The 25,129-nt window shown below is 54.8% G+C and overlaps 8 protein-coding genes across 8 annotated transcripts; 5 read left to right on the top strand and 3 right to left on the bottom strand.

Moving 5' to 3' along the window:
• Positions 1-2,398: 2,398 nt before the first annotated feature.
• MAM_03832 (prp 4 CRoW domain-containing protein) lies at positions 2,399-3,191 on the top strand (the record flags this gene model as incomplete). Its single annotated transcript, XM_040822631.1, has 2 exons — positions 2,399-2,681; positions 2,740-3,191. 2 exons carry the CDS (start codon positions 2,399-2,401, stop codon positions 3,189-3,191), a joined length of 735 nt encoding a protein of 244 aa, XP_040679137.1.
• Positions 3,192-5,938: 2,747 nt separating this feature from the next.
• MAM_03833 (Acyl-CoA-binding protein, ACBP) lies at positions 5,939-6,428 on the bottom strand (the record flags this gene model as incomplete). Its single annotated transcript, XM_040822632.1, has 3 exons — positions 5,939-6,040; positions 6,160-6,227; positions 6,317-6,428. The coding sequence occupies 3 exons, from the start codon at positions 6,426-6,428 to the stop codon at positions 5,939-5,941; spliced, it is 282 nt and encodes a 93-aa protein (XP_040679138.1).
• Positions 6,429-7,099: 671 nt separating this feature from the next.
• On the top strand, positions 7,100-8,355 carry MAM_03834 (Pyridine nucleotide-disulfide oxidoreductase, FAD/NAD(P)-binding domain protein; the record flags this gene model as incomplete). The annotated part of the gene is made up of 3 exons (XM_040822633.1): positions 7,100-7,216; positions 7,275-8,257; positions 8,337-8,355. The coding sequence occupies 3 exons, from the start codon at positions 7,100-7,102 to the stop codon at positions 8,353-8,355; spliced, it is 1,119 nt and encodes a 372-aa protein (XP_040679139.1).
• A 65-nt stretch (positions 8,356-8,420) lies between these two features.
• Positions 8,421-9,724, bottom strand: MAM_03835 (Eps15-like protein pan1p; the record flags this gene model as incomplete). Its single annotated transcript, XM_040822634.1, has 3 exons — positions 8,421-9,139; positions 9,197-9,431; positions 9,485-9,724. The coding sequence occupies 3 exons, from the start codon at positions 9,722-9,724 to the stop codon at positions 8,421-8,423; spliced, it is 1,194 nt and encodes a 397-aa protein (XP_040679140.1).
• A 768-nt stretch (positions 9,725-10,492) lies between these two features.
• MAM_03836 (isopentenyl-diphosphate delta-isomerase) lies at positions 10,493-11,448 on the top strand (the record flags this gene model as incomplete). The annotated part of the gene is made up of 3 exons (XM_040822635.1): positions 10,493-10,694; positions 10,785-11,123; positions 11,213-11,448. The coding sequence occupies 3 exons, from the start codon at positions 10,493-10,495 to the stop codon at positions 11,446-11,448; spliced, it is 777 nt and encodes a 258-aa protein (XP_040679141.1).
• Positions 11,449-13,172: 1,724 nt separating this feature from the next.
• MAM_03837 (Acyl-CoA N-acyltransferase) lies at positions 13,173-14,111 on the top strand (the record flags this gene model as incomplete). The annotated part of the gene is made up of 3 exons (XM_040822636.1): positions 13,173-13,483; positions 13,576-13,828; positions 13,911-14,111. The coding sequence occupies 3 exons, from the start codon at positions 13,173-13,175 to the stop codon at positions 14,109-14,111; spliced, it is 765 nt and encodes a 254-aa protein (XP_040679142.1).
• A 376-nt stretch (positions 14,112-14,487) lies between these two features.
• MAM_03838 (Replication protein A, subunit RPA32) lies at positions 14,488-15,478 on the bottom strand (the record flags this gene model as incomplete). The annotated part of the gene is made up of 3 exons (XM_040822637.1): positions 14,488-15,207; positions 15,295-15,401; positions 15,475-15,478. The coding sequence occupies 3 exons, from the start codon at positions 15,476-15,478 to the stop codon at positions 14,488-14,490; spliced, it is 831 nt and encodes a 276-aa protein (XP_040679143.1).
• Positions 15,479-16,273: 795 nt separating this feature from the next.
• Positions 16,274-19,176, top strand: MAM_03839 (ATP-dependent protease La; the record flags this gene model as incomplete). The annotated part of the gene is made up of 3 exons (XM_040822638.1): positions 16,274-16,736; positions 16,818-18,871; positions 19,003-19,176. 3 exons carry the CDS (start codon positions 16,274-16,276, stop codon positions 19,174-19,176), a joined length of 2,691 nt encoding a protein of 896 aa, XP_040679144.1.
• Positions 19,177-25,129: the final 5,953 nt, after the last annotated feature.

Below are 25,129 nucleotides of genomic sequence, written 5' to 3' on the forward strand. Positions count from 1 at the left end.
GCGCCCCCCTCTCAGGTCTTGGGAGGATTCCTGAGCAAGTCCTATCTAGTGGTCATTGCGAAGGCATGGGAAGCTATGAAGGTGAGACATAGTAAGACAAAGCCTACGGAATGGAGTTGGCGGACACGGGCCGGATGCTCGAACCACCCAACGCCAACATGGATACTACTAGTCGTAGTCGTAGTGCGAAACTAGTTGGGCGCTCCAGGGAGGAAATTGGCCCAAGAATTTCACTCAGCGTCCTCGGTATGAAACGTCTACTTGTGCGGTTTCAATTGGCTGGACGTCGGGGAGCCACATTTGCCAAAGTCGACATGACCACTCCGTAGTGAGTCAGAATATGGCTGCAAAACAACAAAAAGAAAAAGTTAAAATGCCATGGTCCATGTACGGGGTACGGGCCAGGGGAAACGACATGAAACGACAATACGTATTTGTCCCTGCATGCTTGGCTGCGTTGGGCTGCTCCTTACCAAAGAACTGGAGCTCTGTTTCACCGCACGTTGGCGGCGCAAATGCGCGACAAGCTGCACAAGGAGTGGATGACGATAGAGGATACGTACGTAAAGAAGATGAACAACCTTTATCTATTTTTGCGTCCTGGTTTTTTTTTTTTTTGTGACCCAGCGCCTTGATGTGGTCCGGAGATTGACGGGAAGATTATCCGAGCAGTAGGGAAATACGAGGAAATAAGCTTCTGGGTACTAATGAATGCGAGCCGTCGGGCTTGGTTGGCTTGGCTTGGACAGTCGCTCCGGAGCGTTGGATGGTTGACGGGTGGACGGGAACCCGAATGAAGCCCTCAAAAGCCAGGTGTTTAGCGCCCGTAGCGACCCAACCCATGAGTCCATGGTGGGACCGACTTGATCACGAGATTGGGCTCGAGGCCGAGCCATGGTTGGTTCTGGATGCTGTTTGTTCCTCGGTGCCGCCAGCGGAAGAAGATGTTGGCGTACGTACGCGGCGGCCAGCGCCACAGACCTCGAGGGAATAAAACAAGTCAGCCACGAGGGGTCCGTACGTGAGTGAAGGTACGGAGTAGGCTGTAGCGGTCAAATCGAGCCGGCGGGGCAGAAAATTCTTCACGACAAAAGAGGATGGGCAGTTAATTTAAACCTGGGGGCGAAGCTTTTGCTCGGAGACGACGGACGATTCGATTGGTCCGACTCGGGTGCGCTCACGTGACGAGATGGTGCAGGGAGAAACGTTTCATCCTGAGGACAGGACAGGACAGGACAGGATAGGTCACTGGCGCCAAAACCCCCGCAGACCAAGTTTGAGCCCGACGTTTGACGCCCAATTTTTAGATTTTTCTTTAAATCGACGACACTTTGCGTCTGACCAGCGACGGGTGAGACGACGGAAAAGGTGTCTTTCGACGTGAAGCAGCCCAAGTCGCCAACAAATGGCACTGGTGGCTAGGTGCTCCGTACCCCACGGTCTGTGCATGCTGTTGGCGTCTGGGGGTGGGTGCCCCGGGAAACCAGGCAACGCACGAACGGGCGGCCACTCGCACGTATAGTCGCAGCTAGTGCGGCCAAAGAGGGCATGCATGGCCAGCGCGATGACGCAGTTTGATTGGTTGTCGGCCGCTGTCGAAGGCGTGCCTGGCGGGACCCGCGGGCTGTGGCAGGGCCACTTGACGCTGGTACCTGACCAACGGCTGGACGGCGGGTAGCATGGCGGATGGCGGACGGCGGATGGCGGACGGTGGACAGCGGACGGCTGTTGCCAGCTTGCGGTGCACAAGTCAGTGTCCAACGTGCCGCGCCCCTGATGGATCGACAGCCACTCGACTCCAAACGTGGACGCGCCATGTCTGAGACACCGGGACACTCAACACCAAACACAGAGAGACAGAAATGCGATGCCCAGGCCGTCCATCTGCTGAGCTGGGTACTGCTGGGTGCCGGATGCCGGGTGCCGGGGCCTGGCACGAGCCACACAGCCCTGAGCCCGGCCGACTTGGACAGTGTCAGCCGGGGGTGGCCACGGCGTTTGGCTTGGCACGCACCACGGCGCCAGCGCAGGCAGACCAAGGCGGCCACGGGAAATTAAACAAAAAAAAAAGGAGTCGAGCCTCTCTGACTACGGAGCAAGTACTTAGGTATCCTCCCCCCCCCTCCCCATCCATCCAGCGCCGTCAACACCATCTCTCATCTACCCGTCGTCCGACTCTTCGGCTCCTCGGTTCGAGGCCATCTGCGCGCCGGACCCCGTCCTCTTTCACTTCGTCGTCTCCAGAGCCTTGTTTGGCTCTGTGCCGCTCGTTTAGCAAAGTACACGCAAACCCCCGCGCGCGGGCCACACTCGTTGCAAGCAAACGAACCCACCCGACGCCATCGACACATCAATCGCCTCGTTCTTCCTCGTTCATCACCCGCGAGTTTTGCCCAACATGCTTTTCCAAGCTGTCGCGTCTGTTGCCTTCTTGGCCGCCGGTGCCGCCGCCGTCGAAGCCCGTCAGCCATACTACCTGGCTGTCATGTCACTTCCTGGCCAGAGCCTAATGCGTCGCGGCGACCAGGCCTACGGCCCACAACAGCAGCAGTGCAAACAAGGAGGAAAAGATTGCAGGGAGGCTTGTGGTCCTCAGTTCGACCAGTGTGCCAGCGGCGAACCAGATACTGTTTTCTGCTTCGACCGCACCAAGGACAACTGCTGCCCCGACAACTCTGGCAGTAGGTTCATCCGCTCGAGCAAGTGGCGCGACCATGCTAACCTGCTGGGTGTGAATAGAAGCTTGCGCAAAAGGCTACTTTTGCGCTCGTGATACCAACGGCAAGACCTTCTGCTGCCCCGACTCTACGGACCCCAAGGCTTGCGCCGCCGCATTGTCCGTCTCTGGTCTCGCCGCTGCCACCGCGACGCCTCCGCCCTCCACCACATCGCAAGCGCCTACCACTTCCTCGATTCCCCCGGAACCCAAGACTGGCACTCCTGTCGTTACCACCAGTGAGAAGGACACTTCCAGCGCCCCAGAACCCAGCATCGGCAAGTCCACCATCTGGTCCGCTTTCAACAGCACTGTCAGCGCCCACGTTCCCACCCAGCCTCCTGCGGGCGCTCCCTCGGCCACCGGGGCGCTCCCTTCGGGGGCCCTCTCTCCTCCGGGCAACGTCAGCGCCGCGGCCACTTCTGGCTTCAGCGCCTTGCTGCTCGTCGCTGCTGGCATTGTCGCCCTTCTGTAGACAGACGCGGAAGCTTCGAGGACGCGCGAGCGAGTTCTTTACGAGCGGAGGCGTTGGGTTGCCGGGATATGACCGTAACCCCGGGGGAAACAAACAACAAATAATGCTTAATCGCAACCACGAGTTCACGAGTCCTTGACGAACCAACGCAGACGATGGTACTTTGCAAAATCTGCTGGCCATTTTGGATGCCAAGCAATTTGGTCTTCGAGGATCCAAACAAAGCGAACCTCGCTGCCTTGACCGCAAACTGTGTGTTATTATTCCTATTTGCCTGCAAACATTGGGCCCGCAGTTGTGGGGGTTTTTTTAACACTTGATTTTCTGGTTTAGTCCTTTTTTCTTTTCGTGTTATTGATTCCTTCGATAGGCTGCTCCTTGGTCGAATGCAGCCCGGTTTGGTGTCTACTGTTCAATTTTTTTTCTTCTTCTTTTTCTTCTTTTTTTTTTTCAATAGGAGGCCCGATTTGCGGGGGTTTTTGTGGAACACTCGTACATTTACATGACCATTATACCTATTTGCTTAAGATTCAGAGCGACAGTCCTCTTTGTCCAGAGCGATCTGGATGGGGGAGATTGGCGCATGTGCGTATTTGATCTGGTGGCCTCGTAGACAGTTAGTAACGTTAATTCAGCATTTGCACACAACTTGCTCGTCTCCGTTTCGCGTCGCCTGTACCCGCGGTGACCATGCATGGTGATGTTTGTTTACATGATGGCTTTGTTTTGCTGACGTTTCAAGCGTGTCTCGGCAAGGAATGAGAGGGCGCCTTAGCGCTCGCCGGTTGATGTTGTCAATGCGTCTAGGTCCCGCCCGATGTGCTTAGCTGTACGGAGTACGGAGCAAGCCCGACGGTTTGGAGGCGGCCGCGGCGGGTCGGCTGCTGCAAGGTTGAGGTGTTGGAGATGAAGCTGGATTAGCGAGATGACAAGACAAGAATTGGTTACTAGGATGCCGACTTGGCAGCTGCGGCCGGAACAGACGGGGGATCGTCGGCGATAGTGAAGCGCATCTGTCTGTGCACTGGAGAGTGTGGGTGCATGAAATGTGCGCTCTCGAAGAAAGAACCGCCCGCGCGGCAGCTTCCGCTGCGCCCTCGTCGGCTCGACAAAAAGCCCTGCCGCGGCACAACGGCCCGACTTCGACCCGGCCTCGGCTTTGGAGCATTCCCATGTCCCATCTCATGCATCTCTTCGACGCCGTTTTGCTGTGCCAACTTTGATGGTGCCGTGCATGTATGGCATGGCACGGCACGGCCTTGGGGGCTCTGGGCGTCGCTTCGAGAGTCGTAGGTAGCGGTGGCACGCACTGCTTCAATATAGCTTCAGTACCGGAAAGAGATGACACGTGCAAAGCAACAGGTCAACCGCATACTACAGGAACAAACGGCAAGTTCGGAGCGGACAACAACTGGCGTCCAGGATTCATTCAATGGCCCCCGTCGACGAGACTACATTCGGCGTGTGATTCACGTCTGTACTGGGACAACAATTTTGACGTTAGACCGAGGCTCTTGGCTTGATGGGACGGGTAAATGAGACCATCGATACAATGAGGGCCCCGAAGGGCTGCAAGTGTTTGAATCATCTCCGGGGATGGAGGTCTAGGGTTGGCAAAAACCACGGGCTCGAAATGAAGAGCCAACAGACTTGATTCAAGGCGCCTGCCGATTCTGTTGGCGCGCACGCGGACAATTGGCCATTGTCCGTTGAAGCTCTTTTTCACAGCCCTTCTGTTCTCCCCTCGACGCTCTGCGGTCGTGAAGATACGGTCTCTTCCGTTGCCATGTCCCAAGACTCGGAACTCGTGGCAACGTCCTCTCCTCCTGGGTGTTTTTTTGTTTTGCACACTCTTGACGGAATGCGCGTTAGCAACCCGGAAACCAACATTCGCAGCTAAGCATGCGCTGTTTCGCATCAAGGTCGATGGGGGCGGCAGGCTTACTAGGCAGTTCTGTCCAGCTGTGGTGTCTTTATCGTCGGCAAGAACTAAAAACGGACCCTCAAAGCCATATCTAAGTTGACGTATCGATGATGCCTTTTCAAATTTTATTGCACGCCAAAGACTCCATGCCTTTGGTCTCTCCGGTTGTTCATCCGACTCGCTCAATCACCTCCTCGCCTGGGTTCTCGGGAGTATATTGACCTTGATTGACCTACCTGTTTTCGCAACCCCCCACATTCGCCTCTCTTCTCCTGTACAGGTAGCTAGATTTTGCCCGCGACGTACCCCGACTGTGGTTGTGACCCTGTCTTCCCATCTGCAGGTCCGGTGTCACTTGCGAAAAAAGCCGGGCATAGTCCCGCTGAGCAACGTTGATGTTTCTACTACGTCACAGTCGATGGAAAATGTTTCAACGCCGGGCCCCGGAGTCCACGGACAGAAGATGGAATTACGTGACGCGAAAAGAAACTCGTATCAGCACCTCCCGGGCAGGCACACTTTGCAGTGCTTGGCAACGAGGTGGCAGCCTGTAAAGTTGCACAAGCAGTCGATTTTTTGTACATGCTTGCTTCGTACTGCCGCGCATCTCTAGCAATCACGGGCTCGTTTCGGATGCACACCGTATCACATATACATAGACAGCGTTTGCATACGTCTCGGAAGTAGTCCACGCCCCGTGCCAAAGCTAACCCAGAAGTGACGAATGGAGGGAGGGCCACACGTTCCGTTGCGTCGAGGATTGGCCATGCATCCCGCATCATCGAGCGGTAGACCAGAGTCCTCCCCCGCGCGAGGGGGTTCGCTATTCAGCATCCCTCATGCCGATGTCCTTCTTGAGCTTCTCCACCACCTCGATGTACCTCTCCTGGGCTTGCTCGACGGTCACGCCCTCGTCGACCTTTTCCTGCCATGCGTTTTTCATGTACCGCCTCTGCTCGCGGAGGCAGGATGTTAGCGGTGGCAACCGGGGGAAGAGGCGTGCGGGGGGAGGGAGGAAGAGAGTAGATGCGGGCGATTTCCTACCTCCATCTGGAACATGCCGGGGTTGGGCTCCTTCTCGATGTCGCAGCCGGTACCGATCTTGAACAAGGCTAGTGTCATGGATGGAATTTAGTCCCTAGTGCCCGACGACCGGCCAGTCCTAGTCCTGTTGGAACTGGGCGGAAAGAAAAAGACAAACCGTAGAGCAGAAGCTTCTCGGCGTTGGGAGGATCGCTCTTCAGCAACTTGACCTCCCGGGCGGCCGTGTTGAAGGCCGGGTTGCCGGTTTGGGGTCCCTCGGATTTGGACATGGTGGCGGGATCAAGAGTTGCGTTGCGTTGGGTAGCAGACGAGACTTGGAAAAGAAGAACCTCGAAAAGAAGAAAAAAAGGCTGCACGGTGAAGAGGCGAGATACGCGGGACGGAGAGGAGATCAAGACGACTGCTCAACAGGAGGAGCTGGAGATGTTGGGGCAGGGAGGATAAAAGGCACCAACCATCAGAGTCCCTCGTCGAGAACAGAGAGGGGTGGACATGGACAGGTGACGTCTTTGGCTGGTCGACTCGAGGCTGCCAGACCGGCCGCGGGGCCGCGGGGCTGCGGGGCTGCGGGGTTGAGACGGACGTGGCAGGCGGGATTTGTTGTTTGTTGAGGACTTTGGGATTGGCCGCATCAAAGTGGTGGAGGATGTAGTTATCTGTGTTGTCTTGTCTCGATTTGACTTTTGTTTGTTTCCTCCCATTCTCCCAGGCGTCGCCGGCTCCGTTCTGGGCGCCGCGTGCCGAGTAGCTCTTCACGTGCTTTCCATCCTTGCCGTCGACGCAGCCGAATTGAGACTCCAAAACCTCGCGGGTTGCAGCTGGAGAATGACGCATCGGCCGAGAGCTTCCAAAGCTGAAGCGACGAGACCACGCAATCTTCACGCAGACACGAAAGCAACCAGCATCGTGAACCCCCAAATCACCCCTTCACTGCCACGACATGTCCAAAACCGTAGTCGTCCTCGGCGGCTCACTGGGCGGCCTCGCTGTCACACACCGCCTGCTCAAGTACACGCTTCCTCACGAGCCGCACCTCAAAGTCATATTAATCACAAAGGTGGCCCGCCCTCCCCTTCCCCTTGCACCCCCGGAGACGACCAAAGCTCATGGCGTAGAACTCCAATTTCTACTGGAACCTCGCGTCCGTCCGCGCCGTCATTCCCGACGTCCTCGGAGATGAGCAGATCATGCAGCCCATCGAGCCTGGGCTCGCGCAATATCCACCCGACAGCATAGAATTCATCCTCGGCGAAGTCACCGGTCTGGACGCAGCCTCCAGAACAGCTCATCTCTCGACATCCGACGACACTCGCACTGTTACGTACGACTACCTCGTCATCGCGACAGGATCAACGAGCAAGTCTCCTTGCATGCCGTGGAAAGCGTCGTCCACCCACGAGGCGTGCGTCGAGAGCCTGCACAAAACAGCAGAGAGCATTCGTAGGGCTTCCCACGTCGTGGTGGCCGGAGCCGGCGCGACGGGGGTGGAGCTCGCAGCCGAGATACGCTTCGAGTTCCGCGACAAGACGGTTGTGTTGTTGTCGTCGGACGAACAGCTCCTTGGCGGCGACTGTATCGCGTCGGCGGCCGAGAGGGAATTGGTGAAACTGGGCGTCTCGATTCGCAGGAGCGTCAGGGTGGCCGGCACGGAAGACAGGGAGGACGGCAAGACCATTGTGAGGCTGGAGGGGGGCCAAGAGATGGAGACGGAGCTGTACCTCCCGACCATGGGGTTCGTCCCCAACACGGCGTATCTGCCGGGCAGCTTCTTGAACGACAGCGGGTACGTGCATGTCGACGAGTACATGGGCGTCGCGGCCAAAGACGCCGAGGGGAGGGTTTGGGCCGTCGGTGATGCCGTCTCCAAGCCGAGAGCCGGGTTCCTCATCACCGAGGCCCAGGCAGCGGGTGTGGCCAAGAATATCGACCTGGTGCTACGAGGTCAAGCCCAACAAGCTGTCCGCGGCCCGCTAGTTGACGCATTCATCTGCTCGACGGGCCGCTCCAGGACCGCGGGACGCCTTGGCTTTGTCCCCATGCCATCACTGGCTGGGTGGATCGCCAAGGGCCGCACACTCGGGGTAGACCGGACGAAAAAGTACGTGGACGGGAGTATGTGGTGATGATGTGGACCGTAAACATGCCACACCACCCACGACTTTGAGTCGCGCTTGTAGGCTGGGATGTACCGCCTGACGCTTCAGACACTTGTGTTTGCTGAATCCAACATCGGTCCCAGTAGCCAGAAAGAAAAAAATAGATTACGCCTTCTCTGCGTCAATTTGTCTCCGCAAATCGTCTAATACCGCTTGTCTTGAACTCAAATGCGTCTCCAGACCTTCCACTTGCTCTCTTACTGTCTGCAAATCGTCCGAGACGCTCTTCAGGCTTGAACCGACAACGCTCTTGCCCCTCCCCTCTTCCAAGTCTCTCAATTCTCTGCGCTTGTAGTCCAGCAGCTGGTCAAGTTCCCTCCTTACAAGCGCAGGCTTTGAGTCTCTCTTGCCGCCCTTGCGTTGCTCGGCCATATCCTCAACTTTTTGAATCTTGGTTTCCAAATCAGCGAGTTGTCGCTTCAGCCGAACCTCTTCCCAATCTTCCGTCTTTTCGGTCGAAAAGTCGGTGCCGGCCGTCTTGAAACCGCTTCGGCCGAGGCGTGTGAGGTACTGTTCCCCAAACTTGGTCTTTCGACCAGTGGAGGTGGAATCGTCGGCCTTGTTGGCCCATCGTGAGTTGGCACCTGTCCGTTGGTTGTCGAGCTGGTAGTCTATTTGGTTGCGCTCAAAGCTGGAGCGCAGTGAGGCTGGGACACTACGGGGAATGCGGAAGCCTTCGTGGCGGTAATTGAGAATATGGAGGAAGGCGAGGCATGCGTCTTTGTTGATGGTTGAGCCGGCAGAGGGATTGACGAGATTCCAGGCGGACCGGACATCGGTGTCGGGGACGTCAAGAGATTCGTATAGTTCTTCGAGGGCGTTGACTAGAAGCTAATGAGTGGGTGCGAACATATGTATGGTGAACAAAGGACCAGACAAACACGATACTTCACCCCGCATATCCCGGTTCTCTTGATAAATGTGTTCGTATTTTGCTTTGTCCTGGGGCTTCATGTACCACTCAAACCCATCCTTCAAGCCCGCGTCATCTGAGTCATCTTCGACCTGCTCAAACTGTGGCTGCTTGCCGGCGATGGCACGGGTCGCCTGAACAAGATGGGATTTGGACTCCGGAATCAACCAATCTGGCAGCGTCTTCGGGACGTCGGCATATTCCTAATCATGGTCAGTATTCGCCAAAGGCGTCTCCCGAGCCCAGGACATCGTACCCCGTTCAGAATGTCAAAGATGAGTCGCATGGCGACACAGAACTCCTCAAAGTCCAAGTTCCCATCGTTATCAACGTCGGCCAAATCCCACACGCGCTCTAGCTGATCATCGCGAAGACCACTGTTTTTCAGGACTGGGGCTGCTTGTTCACCGGTGAGGAATTGACCACCCCCTGTTCGGTCTGAGAAGATGTTCCAATACGTCTCAATCTCCTTGGCCTCGATCTTGGGAGGCGCCATGGTGGCCAGGGGCTCGAGCTGCTGGGTATCACCAGGCAATTCGTAAGCGAATTACAGTTGGAGGTGGACAGCAGAAGCAACCTTTGTGCGGTTTGACGTATGGCCACGTGCGCCGCAAGGGGGATGGAGGGATGGAGGATGCGAAAGCACGAAGGCCAACGACGGCAAGGCACACGAGGGCTCGAGTGACGAAGCTCGGGCATCGAGGTTGCGGATACGAGTGGGTATTATCAGACATGTACTCCGTACCATGGATGGAGTACTCCGTACGTACCCGGTTGCTGCAGATGGCTGATGACTCAGCCGTGGAAGGCAGAATGGAAGGTACCCAAGGGGCCTGCTTCAACGCCAGGCGACTTATTTCCCAACAAATGCACTCCGCGTCCGGACATATTCTGTCGGGCATATGGGCACCGGACGATGTTTTTGTACCTTGACATCTTTTTGGGTCAGATACATGATACATGCATATAGGTGCACCTCCAGTTGTACGGAGTACTCCGTGCTCCGTAGTCAACGTGTAAGTACCTAAGTACGCAGTAGTCAGGCGCGTATTTAAGTTCTCAAGTACTAATGACCTGGCCCGTGGTGGGTCCTCGAGATATCAGTTGAACCACAGGCACCAGTTGCCGAGTGCACGGAGTACAAAAGACTGGGCCTTCCCAAGGACCTCGTCCTCCTTTTTCTGCGTTCTCTCGCAAGAAAGCCGGCAGCGCAAAGCCCCTGACGAGATAAATCTACTTTGCCGAGTCTCCTCGTTGCATCAAGATGGCCACCGCCACTGCCACAGTTACCGAGACTCGAACAGAGTCCATGACGGCTGATACGATCCTCCGCCTCTTCCCCGACATCGACACTAGCTCAGAGGCACTTTCTGGCCATGACGAGGAGCAGATCCGGTTGATGGACGAGGTGTGCATTGTACTGGACGACAATGACATGCCTGTAGGCAAGGCCAGCAAAAAAATCTGTACGATGCCAGGTCTCTTGAGACGCCAGTGGCCACAGTGGTGCACGGCGATGGAAATGCGAACCGCGTGCTGATTGTCTACCCGATTAGGCCATTTAATGTCCAACATTGACAAGGGACTGCTTCACCGGGCCTTTTCAACATTCCTGTTCAACGACAAAAACGAGCTCCTCCTGCAGCAGCGTGCATCGGAAAAGATTACCTTTCCAGATATGTGGACCAACACGTGCTGCTCGCACCCTCTGGCAGTGTCTAGCGAGACCGGCTCTAACCTCGCCGATGCCATTGAAGGAGTGAAGCGTGCGGCGCAGCGAAAGCTTGAGCACGAGCTGGGCATTAAGAAGGAGCAGGTTCCAATCGAAAAGTTCCATTTCCTTACCCGCATTCATTATAAGGCTCCCAGTGACGGCAAGTGGGGAGAGCACGAAAGTAAGCGATTCGGTTGCGGGACGGGCGGATGGACGACCTGTGCTGAGTAGTTGGAATCCCAATGGCATGTTTGCTAACGGGGCATTTAGTCGACTACATCCTGTTCATCAAGACGCATGTCGATCTTGATCCCAACCCCAATGAAGTCAAGGACACTCGGTACGTCAGCGCCGACAACCTAAAGGAGCTATTCGAGGACTCTTCCTTAAAGTTCACCCCGTGGTTCAAGCTCATTTGCAGCTCTATGCTGTTTGAGTGGTGGGCGAGCCTTGACTCTGGTCTGGAAAAATATACCAACGAGGAGGAGATCCGACGAATGCTGTAAAGCGATCCTTGCATTGAGAGAGCGAGTGCCTGCGTGCGGGAGGACAAGGGGCACACCAATAAGCAAAGCGTCCTGGCCATTGAACCACACATTACGAAAACATGTTGCGGACAGAGGTTGAATGCTTGGGGCCGTGGCCTTTACCGGGTAAGCCGCAGGCTTGAATGTGGTTGGAGGATGGTTATCTCCAGCAACAATTTACGCATTTGTCGGCGTTGCATTCGGGGCCGGGATGGATAATGTCTCTTCAATCCAGAACCGCAACACAGGGCCCTGGCGCATGGAGAGCTCCATTATACATGGTAGTAAATCAAACAATTTGCGATTTGGGGGACGTCCCTGTTGACGAAGCTTCAAGCGAGTCGGCATCCAGCAAACTGCGTAGCGTGACCATGAACCAATGCAAGCGAGCACAAGGCCGACGTTGGGACATCTGGACTGTCAGGACTTGAGCGAGCGGGCAACTAGCGACGGGTCAATGCCAACGGTGCATTTCCGGCCGCCAGCCGCCGGCAGCCGTCAGCCGTCAACGGTCCAGGCGGTCCCAACAGTCCCAACGGCCCCAACGGTCCGTTGACAGCTGCACATGTCCGCTCCGTGGCCCAGCCATCTCGACTTATCAAGCCACAATGAGGCATCGAGGCCCGGCTGGTCGACGCCTCCCGAGTTTGCCGACACAAGTTGACCCATCCGCGTCCTGAGCTACCTTCCACCCACCCCCTCCTCTTCCTCATGTTGTGATCATTTGATCACGCCGCCGCCGAACCCCCCGTTTCTGACCAACGGGATGAGGGTAGTATCTTTGCCTCTCGGTTCTTTTCTCATGACTTCAGCGACGCCGATCTGCCAGGCTTGGCAGACAAGTGACACCAAACGGAGCGCTCCGTCATCGTCGCTCGTTATCGGGTGTCTCTGCGCATGCCCATTGGACCCTCGGACGTCGGGGATCATCTCATGTCTCGGCCTCTCAAGCCAGATCATGGAGTGGTGCGAGCTTTGTCTCAGCCCAAAGCTAAAGGTTGTTTGGGCCCCGAAGGTTGCTTGTATTTCAACTCGACCACTCTCATCTCTAACTTGACTTTTGCTTACTTTCCCAAGCACACCGTAACTTCAACTCCACTCTCAACACACATTTCTCAACCACAGACTGTCGGCTGTTGTTGCCAAAGAAACGCCTCGCCTATATTGTGTGCGCATACGCCGCCGCCGTCGTCGGATTCACATCCCACGCACGTAGAATCTCAATACAAGCGCTTTCGGGCAACCTGCCAGGACCAGACTCTTGTCCGCCTCGTCTCCTCTCCCATCTCATCGCCTTGACGTTCCTCCAACTCTCGTGTTCGTGTATTGGGCATGACTCGTCGCGAACGATACTCTGCCGGCATAATCACTAGTGACTGGGCGACAGTTTGCAAAATGTACTGATGAAAAAAAAAAAAAAAACATGTTTTCCAACTGAAAAAGCAGAGAAGACAATCCAAAAAGACGAACAGCCAGTGGTCTCACCATTCTCCTTCAACCTCGCCTCAGCTCTCTTGGCGCTGTGGTGACTGGATGCCAGTCTTTTTGTGATTCCAACTGATGCCTTTTCCTTTCTCGCTTTGACCCCCGAAAGCGAGATCGAAACATTGTTTTTTAAGGAATAGAAGGCTCCCCTTTCCTTTCCTCTGTCTTCTGTTGAAATCTAACAAGCTACGTAGAAGTAAACACAAACGCCCACCAACATGGCGCAGATCAACCACGTCGAGACCGGAACTCAGCCTAATCCCCAGTTGTCCCTGATTCCGTCAACATGGGAGACCGACGTTCGCGAACTCGACTTGCGTCATCGCCGAGAGGCCGGCCTTGCTCTCGCTCAGAGCTTCGCCGCCGATCCACTGTCCCTGTATGTCATGGGCATCGACGATGCGGCCTGCTGGCCGTCCGAGAAGATCTGGAGGCTGCATGTCCTGCTGATGCAGTATTCGTATGCTTCCTACCGCTTCAGGGGCATTGCAACCACCATTGGCGGAGATTATGACGCCATTGCACTTTGGTGAGCACCAAGAGCTGCCCCTGTTTCCTTCGCACAAGGCAATATTTTGCCGTATCATGTGCCTTGGATGCATGCTGACTCTTTGTACGCAGGATGCCCCCCGGGACAACAAACGACGACTGGCTTGCCACGCTCTTCAGCGGCATGTGGCGTCTGTGGTACCAGCTCCCTCGTGAGAGCCGGAAACGGCTCTTTGGTGAGATGTTTCCTGCGCTGCATGGCACCAAGGCTGAGGTGCTGGGCGACCGCAACGGCGACAGCTACTACCTGGGTTATCTTGGCACCAAGGTGAATTCCAGGGGCAAGGGCCATGCCACCAAGTTGCTCAGGCACATGACGGGCAAGGTAAGAGACTGACTTGGTTGGATCAGAAAACGCGGCTCCAGAAAGAGCCACGAGAATGCTAATGCAGCCTCTGCTGCCGTAGGCCGACGCTGAAAACCGCGCCATGTACCTCGAGTCGTCAAATGCGTCCAACAACCGGTTTTACGCCAAATTTGGATTTGAAGTGAAGAGCGAAATCGTCCTGACTCGCGGCCCTGTGCCTGTCCGCTTGTTCTGTATGTTGCGAGAGCCTCAGATCGACAAGACCAGCAGCTTGGTCGACATGGGGACCGAAAAGGACTGATTGAGGCTGAGTGGAAACTTTGAGTGTTTCTTTTTGTGCTTTTTTTTTTTGGGGGGTGCTGTTATGCTTCACTCCTTTCGCGGAAGGCATCATAATAGTGGTTGGGAAACTCAGACTGCACCTAGTGAGTTTTGCACCTTGATAACAGTCCAGCCGAAAAGAGAGATTGGAAACCGTGAGCGAGGTGATGATGTTTTTCCCTCCTCGATTTGCATACATGTGACAAGGAAAACAATGATTTTTGCACTCGGAATCGTTAGATTATCACCCGTCCCTTTATCCCGTACAACACCTGAAACCCCAGTGCAGTCCCGGACATGCGTCGCCAACGTCTTGTTGAACCCTTTCGCAGTTACCGGCCCCATCTCCACGCTCCTCAGCACTCCAGAATAGACCACGTCTCGTCATCAACAGTCGTGTAAATCAAGCCCTGTGCCACCAACTCTTCCGCGCCTGACAGAACTTCCTTGACCGGCATGCCCGTCGAGCTACTAATCACGTTCAGATGAACACCCTCGTTCATGCCTGGCGTGTCATTGATGAAATTGAAAATCCGCTTGGCCGGCAGCGAACAGCCCGTCAACTTGGTGACCTGCGCAGCGTTACCGCCGTGGGCATTCCCCCCATATCCGCCACCGTCGACAAACATGCTGTCCCCGCCGCCGTTTGCCGCGCCGTCCTGTCCCAGCGGGCCCCTCGTCAGGTACAGGTGAACATACGTCGCCTCCAACAAGTGGTAGTTGACCTCGTTGAAGTCTGTCACGGGACGAATGACGTGGGCGACCACGTGGCGCTTATTCGAAAACGACTTGAGACGCCCCCATACGCGCACGTAGGAATCGAGCTCGTACTGGTCTGCACTGGCGTCGTCTGTCCTGTCTGCGTCGATCCACTTCTTCACTTCAACCTGGCTTGTGCCATCGTGGATTTTGAGCGTCAAGTTGGTAGGTTGCGGGTTTACACTGCGGACTTGTCCAACAAAGGTGATTTGCGTTATGACGGTGTTGTCGATTTTGAAGTCGGCGCCCGGGAAGGCTTCGTCGGCTTCGAGGATTTGCTTGGCTGTTACCGGGCGGAGGGATTCATCTTGATATGACTGGAAGGACAACATGGGACATTAGCGATGCCAAAGGGGAGAAAAGAGGCAAAAAGGAAAAAAAAAAAGAAGGGGGGAGGGGGTTACTTTGCCGCCGCCTTGACTGCCTTGTTGGGAACCACCGGCGAGGAAGCCGCCCGAGTCGTCGCCGCCTTGGGCACCGTAACTGGTTTTGGAGTAGCCCGCGTACGCTGCTGTATATCTTGTTAGAAGGCACAGACCTGACAGCTTTTTGGTTCGGGGGGGAATTGTAGTATGCGAACGTACACATGGCTCTGATTTGGATGCGATGTTGCGTAGGAAGATTTCGTGTTCTGGCTCTGGTGGAGGGGAGACGCGTTTGAGCGCGACTTGGGTTCATTGGCTTCGTCCCGCGATGTGGGGCGCTTGTTAGCACGAGCACCATGTTCTCCGTGCTACGAGGGCTTGATGAGTCAGCAGGCACCTAGGTACCTCTACGAGCTACGAGCTACAAGCTACGACGATGGACGGTTCACCGTGGCGTTGACGGTCCGAAAGAGGGCACAGAAACCAGCAGGTATGGTGCGGGTTTGAGGTAGGAATGGGTGGTAAGCTTAAGTACGAAACATGGAAAGACTGCAGCAGACTCCTCAGCAGTATTGTCGAAAGTTGGGGACTCAGGACCTCGTTCGTGATGGTCAAGCACACCGAGTCCACAAGACCCACGCAGCCTCGATGTTGCATTCTGCCTCGGCACGGGTGGCGCGGAACCAGCGCCGCGTCACTGCAGTCCGTCTCGAGTCCCAAGCGTCTGGAGCCGAAGCCATGACGATGTTCATTTCTCGGCCATCACCCGTTTGCCACATTGTCCGTTCCAACTCCCACAACCTTCTGGTGCATCGTTTGCGTATTACTAGGCACTGTACCTCACCTCCTTTCTTGCGAAATCATCCCGCGTCTGCGTCGCCCCCCGTTGATCAGCCAACCACTCATCACATATCGAGGAGACGACGATTCTAGTAGCTCGACTTCCCGACGACCGACGCTGTCTTTTGGCCATCTTCCACACGTATAGTCGACGTCTCGCGCTCGCTCTTGCTGCGTCATGGGCAGATCTCAGACTGCGGTACTCCCTATCGTCCCCCTTGCCAGAGGCACCGTCCTGCTTCCTGGCTTATTTCAACGAATTTCCGTCACTTCGAGCCGCCCAGATATCCCGGCCCTCCTTGCCCACGTCTACGAAAAAGCTGCGGCTAAAGGCCCCGACGGCCGAATCGACAGCATACCCATCGCTTGCGTCCCGCTTTCATCGCCCTTTGTCGGGCCCACGGGCCAACTTCTCGTCAACAATGGAGAGGAGATAGATGCCTCGCAGCTTGCCGAGGTGAATCCCGGCATTGCCAGTAAGGCCGATATTTTTGGCTTTGGTGTTGCCGCCAAAATTGTCGGCATTGATGGCGCTGGCGAATTTGCCCTCCGGGTCGAAGGCACTTCTCGCGTCAGGGTAGATACCATCTCCCGCGAGCGACCCTTCTTCCAGGGCAAGGTTACATACTTTAGCGATGAAAGTACGTCCCAGTTCGACGTGTTTGCCTCCTGAGTCAGCAGCGCTAACCGTACATGTCTTTCTTTTCCTTTTCTTCGCCAAGTTGATGTGGCCGACAAGCAGCTTCAGGATCTCTTTGGTTTGCTCAAAGCTCAGTCTCGAGAACTTGTTACCATCCTTAGAATCTCGTCCCTGTTACCGCGCACTAGGAGTGGGCCGTCGTTGTCGCCTGGGCTCACGAAACGACTCGAAATGCTCATCATGCGACGCGAGATCAAGGAAGCAGGGCTGCTGGCTGACTTCATGTCGTACCTGGTCGGGGCATCCCACGAGGAGAAGCTGGGCATACTAGCCGCACTGGATGTCAAAGTCAGAATCACAAAAGTCATTGAGCTGCTGGACCGGCAAGTAGGAGGCATCAAGAACAACTTCAAGATCACGACATTCACCTCAGTTCCGGTCCAGATCCTCAACAGGCTGAACGACAGCCCCAACAAGAGAAATAGCCCGGGTCTACCAATTTCAGGCGTCAACTTCACTTCAGGCACTGGTCAGATGCCATCCGGTAACGATCAGGGAGACGAACAGGAGGCGAATGAGCTGGATGAGCTAAAGAAAAAGCTCCAGAATGCGCAGCTCCCAGTCGAGGTAGCCAAGGCTGTTGATAGAGAATTGCGACGACTACAGAAGATGATGCCCATGAATCAGGAATACCAAGTTACGCGGAATTGGCTTGAAACTTTGTCCGAGATTCCCTGGGCAGCAGTAACAGACGATCGGCTGGGGCCCGAAACGCTGACCAGGGCACGGAAACAGTTGGATGATGACCATTACGGCTTGGACAAGGTCAAGAAGAGGCTGATCGAGTATCTCGCCGTTCTCCGTCTGAAGCAGTCCTTGAATGAGGAAATTGATGAGCAGATCCGCAAGGCCGAGGCGGAAATTGTCCCTCTCGCGCATGATTCGGACAAGCCGTCAGCTGAGAACGTTGCGAACCCGGACAGTAGTGCCAAACTCCAGATCCTGAAAGCAAAGAGGATGGTGGACAAGTCACCGATCATGCTTCTCGTCGGTCCGCCTGGAGTAGGCAAGACCAGTCTGGCCAAGTCGGTCGCCACGGCGCTGGGGAGGAAGTTTCATCGTATCTCTCTCGGTGGCGTTCGAGACGAAGCCGAGATTCGTGGACATCGTCGAACATATGTTGCTGCTATGCCCGGCTTGATTGTTCAAGGTCTACGAAAGGTTGGCGTTGCTAACCCAGTCTTCCTGTTGGATGAGATTGACAAAATCGGTGTGGCCAGCGTCCACGGAGACCCGTCGGCCGCCATGCTAGAAGTCTTGGATCCCGAGCAGAACCATAGCTTCCAGGACCACTACGTAGGCATGCCGATCGACTTATCCAGGATCCTCTTCATCGCTACGGCAAACAACTTGGACAGCATCCCAGCACCGCTCCTGGATCGCATGGAAATGATCCATCTCCCGGGCTACACTACCCTAGAGAAGCGACACATTGCCATGCAGCACCTCGTTCCCAAGCAGATCCGAGCCAACGGATTGGCCGAGGGCCAAGTGACCTTCAACAAGGATGTCGTCTCCAAGATCATCGAGTCGTACACTCGCGAGTCAGGGGTTCGCAATTTGGAACGAGAGATCGGGTCCGTATGCCGTGCAAAGGCCGTGGAGTATGCCGAAGCAAGAGACGGAGGCAGTATCGAAAAGTACAGGCCACTTCTTACGATGGAGGACATTGAAAACATTCTGGGGATCGAAAAGTTTGAAGAGGAAATTGCGGAAAAGACGAGCCGCCCGGGCATTGTCACGGGTCTGGTGGCCTACAGCACCGGCGGCAACGGGAGCATCCTGTTTATTGAAGTAGCCGATATGCCCGGCAACGGCAGGGTGCAGTTGACAGGCAAGCTGGGCGATGTCCTCAAGGAGAGCGTCGAGGTGGCTTTGAGCTGGGTCAAGGCTCATGCCTACGAGCTGCGTCTGACTCCTGAGCCCACGGCGGACATCATGAAGGACCGCAGCATCCACGTACACTGTCCTTCTGGTGCAATTCCCAAGGACGGGCCAAGCAGCGGCATCGGCCAGGCCATTGCTCTCATCTCCTTGTTTTCCGGCAAGCCTGTGCCCCCAACAATGGCCATGACGGTACGTACCAACATCTTACTTGTTGCAAGACGGTCTGGTCATTATTGTTTTGTCCCGGAATAGTGTCTTGCATAGACGAGAGGGGCCACATTGTGAGTCAGTCTTAGCTAACACGACATGATCCTGTTCAGGGTGAAATTTCCCTTCGCGGACGTGTCACGGCCGTAGGCGGTATCAAGGAGAAACTCATCGGGGCTCTTCGAGCAGGCGTCAAAACAGTCTTGCTTCCGGCGCAGAACCGCAAGGACATCAAGGACTTGCCCCGGGAAGTCAAGGACGGTCTTCAGATTGTACACGTCAGGTAAGGAAGGGTTTCTCATTTTCGATTGTCGATTTTTTACCTTTTCTTTTTTTTAATTTTCAATTCGCCCAACCCCCTTCGCTTTGTCCGACTCCCCTCCCCCCAAACAGGCCCGCTGAAAGCGGCGCATTCTCGTTGTCATTTTGCATTGTTGCCCGTCTGTTTTGTCCATGGTTTCGAACTTGTCCGACACATTTCCCGTTTTGGCCCTTTTGGTGTAATTGCGATACACGTTGCAACTCGGGAGAGATGGTCAAGGTCGAGCCACGTACTCCGTAGGGGAAGTAAGTTAAACTAACGTTTCAACTATAAAGTCATATATGGGAAGCAATCCGCCTGGTATGGCCAGACTCTCACTGGGCTGCAGACGCTGCAGACAGCCACGACACCAGGACTGCGAGCCGGCTGTGAGGGCGTCCCCGTATCCGACCATTCGTCAACATCGAAACCCGTCGCATTTAGATTAACTGCCTAGCCTAGGTACGCAATGAAATGGCATGTGATGTCACTGCTGGGACCTGTTTGACGGTGCTGTCTGTTTCGCCCTGGTGGTTTAAGCGTCGCCCCTTTATCCCGGAATTGTCCAGTTGGTGCGGATTTGTAGCCGAGTAGGGAGCCCCCAGCCTGGCCTGGCTCAGTGACTCCCGACGGGAATGCCTGGGCCCAGCAATAGCGACAGCCGGAGGAGGCTTCGGATGGCGGACAATTCTCACCAGACTCTCTGTCGACTTTCCTTTCCCCTTGACGCTGCGGCGTTTCGGGGTCCACAGCTGCGCCAAAGAGTCGGCGAGGCCGTCCCACCGGCAGCTTGTCGAGGCTCCAGGACACAGCCGGGGTGAGAGCAGTTTGTGGAGTGCATAAACAATGCATGGCGCATCAAATATACCGAGAATATGTATCCTCGACTGGGAAGGGACACGCCCGGCGTTGCGCCTCATTTCGGCTCGCTGGGGGGGAGGGGGTTCGGTTTCTCGTGAGTCGTGACGTTTGGAGTTTTTTACTTTGTTTTTTTGCCCCCCCTGTTTCTCTCCGGGGAGTGTGGCAAAGGGAAATAAAATAAATCTTCGTGTGCGGCATGCTGCCAGGCGCAATAACAACAAGCAGGAAGCAGACGCAGGCCGCAGGCCGACGCGGAATAGTACCCCTAGTTTTATCTCTTTTCCCACATTTTTCTTCACCAATGTAATCTGTGTCATCTTATGCGTGTTGTACGATGGTTTGTATTATACGGGGAACACGGCGGCGATATGAGCACGCATTGCCATTAGCCATTTCGCAGCAGCTTGGCGTATGGCCACGTTTTCCCCTTTTATTAGAGTTTGCCGTTTTAAGCTCCTGTCCGTAATGAACCATGCTTGTCCCCTCCAAAGGCTCTTCGGACATGAAGGGCCCTGTCGTGGTCGGGCCAGGGTAGATGATGTCAATACGGCGCTTCTGGCGACGGCTTGTCCAAGTTATTCGCAGCAACCCATGTGCCTCAGCGCCGCGCCGCCGTTGCGCGCCACGTCGAGGCTTGTTTCGTACCACTGCACACCGAGGCGTGCTTGATTCAATCCCATCGGCTGCGAGATGGGATGGCATGGGACGGCATGGGATCGGAGTAGCGCGGAGGTGATTATCCTCCGACAGAGTGCTCCGCATCTGGGCGTCATCTTCTGTGACGGACATCCGTGTACGGAGGGCATGTACGTGTAATTAGTTCGGTATAGGGGTACGGAGTACGGAGTACGAGGTGATGGATAGATGACGCGGATGGTTTTCGGCCATTCAAGCCGCGTACATTATATTGGCACGGGCGCAGTTGCTCCCAGCGATTGCTCGGTAGCGAGTCGTGCCCATCGGCCTTGTTTCAAGGGACTCGGGAAAGGGGTCTACATACTATATGCCGTACACGGCCATGTCATGTAGAAATAGGATACTAAATCCTGACAACGGAGTACCTCGTACGAGTACCTCGTAAGCGGAATTCCTTGGATCGTTGTTGTTGTGGTGCTCCTCAATCTCATGTGCGACCCTATTTATATGTGTCCATGTGGTGTCACGTCGGGCCAGTGCATGGTTTGGGCCTGAATCTGACCCGACAGCCGCCCAGGGGGGTACCCTCGCCTCTCAAACTCTGTAATGCAAGCAGAGTAAATGAATGGGAGGGAAGAGGCGGTGCCATTTCGTGAGCTCGTACGAGTCCCAGGGCTTCTCATCGATACACACAGGCACAGGATGAGTGTCACCCACCCTCTTTCGCATCGCCTTGTATGAAGTGTATGAGCAACATGTTCATGTTGGTGGTGGTGTGCCATCTTGCCAAAATCCGTTGTCGTCGCAACGCAGACTTCCTCTTGCCCTCGTCCCTCGAATCATGGAGCCACGTCTGCTTTGTTGCACTGGCCATCTTTCTTGCTTTCCCTCCGGATAGCCGATACCGAATAGCCTATCCAATCTCAAATTACGTCCTTGTGGTTGAGTCTGCTTGCTTGCTGTGCGGGCTGGCTTGCACTCCCGGCCTGTTGGGTCTGGCTCAGCTTGCCAAGGAACAGTTGTGTTCCGTTATCCTTGCCTGATGGGGTGACTCTTTGCTCCGTTTCCCATTTGCTATTTGCGGCAATCCAGTCGTCGGTACACTGACACTGTCTGATCAGTAGTTTGGCTTCTTTTGAACCAGATGTGTCCGTTCCTCAGAGAATGTGACATGCTCGGACTTTTCTTCGGGTCGATAGGCTGAACAGACATGTGTGTGTACTTAGCATCTGGAACCACCCATGGACTCATCAGGTCAGTGCGATATCCACAGATCCCAGTCTTGGCAAGCCGGTATAAAACACTATGCATCTACGGAGGAATCAAGGTGGCTGTCGGTGGTCTTTTTTTGTGGAGAGCGGAGAAAGCCATGATGAGACTCGGGAATCGAGAACTCGAGCGTGTGAGTGTCCCGGAGACTTGGACTGCGGTTGAGGCATGAATGTAATGCAGCACCTTGATCTGTAATGGACCTGTAATGGAGGGAGAGGTTGAAATTCACATCAACCTTTCTCCCCAGCTCTCTGCTGCAACACGTCCGGCAACCTTGTCCGGAAATAGGGTGCGCTTTGACTTGGTACCCTGCCAACCTCGACCCCCGACCGGAAACCGGGAACGAGAAAGTTTAATCTGTTACTTCGCGCCGACCACCGACCACTGTACCCAGTTACCAGACCTAGAATTGGGTATTGATTGGCCCGGCTTTGAGAGGTGGCATCAGGAAAGCAATCCATCAACTGGGGGAGGAAAAGAAACAAAAAGTATAATGACATTACCTGCCACACTGCAATGGGGCAGAGGGTTTTATTAGAGATCCGGCTGACTCCTTGGAACCGCTCTCAGACGGTCACGACAGGAGGAAGGAGGAGGATGAAGTACCGTGTCCAGCTGACCTTTCACCCATTTATCGTAGTCAGCTAGGTGATGCAGGATCCGAAACTTGTATTTTGCCTGGGAATTTCGAGCCAATATTGGACAAGGAATACGGATCTGAGGACAAATGGTTCCGCTGTGATGGCAAAACAGAACCCTGTTGGCGGAGATGGTGTTCACGCACTCCACACGGGACGCTCCCGCGGTTGTTGGCAGGCAGAAACTAGCAATAATAAGAGGGATAGTGAAGTACAGAAAGCCTCGAGTGAGCTTGGCTATACTGACTAAACTCTGTGCTCTGCGTTGAGAGCAGGGGAGGGAGGGGGTGGGTTGGATCCAATACCCGGGCGAGGCCTACAGCAGGAGTGTGCTGCTTGATCTTCTCCAGCTGAAAGTCAAAGGGCAGCTGACTTTGTTCTTTGACCATTTGTGTGAGAGAAAACCAAAACTGCCAAGCCTTCATATGCCTGGCGAGTGCTTTTGATCGATGGAGGCTTAACGTAAACCGCCAGCCCCCAGAACTGTCGCCGTCATTACCCAAGAAAAGCACCCGCATCGCCGCCACGGACTCTCGACCGTTTTGACGGGGCAGTGTGGGATTCACCGTTGTGTACCCGAGGGCTGTACTGTTGCGAACATCGTAGGTGATACTCTATGCTTGGCCACATCTTGAACTTGTCGTACAAAATCTTCCAAACTCCAGTGCAAGCCAGGGTGATCGGGCTGGAGTATGTGTGACCAAAAAAATCTCCGCCAGGTACTCGGAGCCCCCGTGAGTGGGACAAGAGCATTTTGCCGTCGACGTGTTGCTGTAGCCTGTAACCCTGGCCGCCGTGAGTTGCTACTTGTAACTCCAAACGATGCCCCGGCAATCCCGCCAGGTAGAGATGTGTTCGAGAACAGGCGTTGGCAAGCCACCGGCACAATCAGTGGAGCAATGAGGTGCATACTACTATATGCAATTTACCGTCCCCGGGAGATAGGGTAGTGTATATACTTCGCCCTTCTTGGCACATGGGAGCTGCGCGGCCAAGCGGGCTGTTTTCATGTGACCTTCGAGCATGGACGACGGGAGTTTCATGCTTGAAAATCGTTGTGGCCGGGCCTTAGTTTCCCAGTATCTGAGATAAACCTAAACCTACTCCGTGCTTTCAGAGAACCTGGTTAGTGAGCCTTATCCCTCTTCGAAAGTCTCTTCCTTTGCAGTAACTAACTGCTGTCCGTCCGACTCGCGTTCCTTGCTGGTCGTCATCCCGCTACGAGGATCGAGCCCATGCGCGCCTCCTTTGCAGGATTGCCGTTTGCTTGTCTCGACTTTCTCCAGAAATCGAAATACCCTGTGATCTATACCCTCGTAGTTGCCCTGATTCCTGAGACACTGGTAGCCATGGCCAATGGCCTTCGGTTTTGCCGGCTGCTATTATCCATGCTTGACAAGCAGGATATTCCATCGTAGGAGAGGGCGTTATTTTTTTGTTCAAAACGCTTGGTCGAAGAATGTCGCATGTATGTGGTGGCCCCGCATTCATCAAGCTCAATCGCCTGGGTCATTTCCCCAATCCTCGTCATACGACAAAGCCCAGAGCCCGATGGGCCTATTTTCTGCATCGTCCCGATACAAAAGACTACGGTTCCGGGAGCGGTAGTTCTTGTACACCGTGGGATTCTCGTCGGATGGTTCAAGGAGAACCTGCGCCGCCTTACGACAAGTACGGAATTAGGCCGAGAGCATTTCCGTCTTCATGCGGAATAGATAGAGTTGCACTCATGAGGTCGAAAAGAATATTGGAGACAATCCTTGGAGCTGAATCATGATGACATAGAATCTGCAATCTTCCTCGAAGCGCGCTTTAGATAAGAAGAGTCATGATCTTGCATAAGTCGGCCGGAGCTTTTTGGGCGGTGTCGAGGCCATGTTCCCAACTTTGGAATACGAAAGTACCTAGGTATTTGGGCTTTGTCGAAGGGGTTCGTCCCAGCCTCGCTTGTCCACCTACTGGTTTCATGCTGTGCAACGCCGGGAACGCCTTTTATTCATATTGTCTTGAGTATTTCGGCAAGCTGCACCTCGGGTATCTCTGATTGTGTGCCGAAAACAATGAGGCATATTGACATTCAAGTGCGATTGCCCCGGTTGCACAAGAAGTTATGAATCGACATCAGATGAAGGAAAGAAATGGGTCCTGAGTTCCTTGCTGAGTATGACGTATGACTCGACGACCCGATTTACTCCATCACAACATCGTATGTGCCGCACGAGGTATGAAGCTCAGCCATCCCGAGCGGCCTTCTGTTGAGCGGTTTCATTGATGCCACTAACCAAAGCTTCCTTGTAGGTGCGTTGGGACTTGGCAGCGCCTTTCAGCCACCTAGTCTTGAAAATCCGTTCCACGGAGTACTCTACCCTTAAATGATGACCATAACTAGCCCAGTTTCCACAATAAGAAGGAAGTGGGCACTTCGCTAGAGACAGCGGGTTTGGGCGGCAGTCGGGGTCCAACGTCTACTGAAGTATGTATGTATTAAGGGTTCCCATTAAGCCTGGGGCCCAAGGTTGGTATACATGTCCG

This window comes from Metarhizium album (assembly GCF_000804445.1).
Source record: "Metarhizium album ARSEF 1941 chromosome Unknown scaffold_8, whole genome shotgun sequence".
Classification (NCBI taxonomy): Eukaryota; Fungi; Ascomycota; class Sordariomycetes; order Hypocreales; family Clavicipitaceae; genus Metarhizium; species Metarhizium album.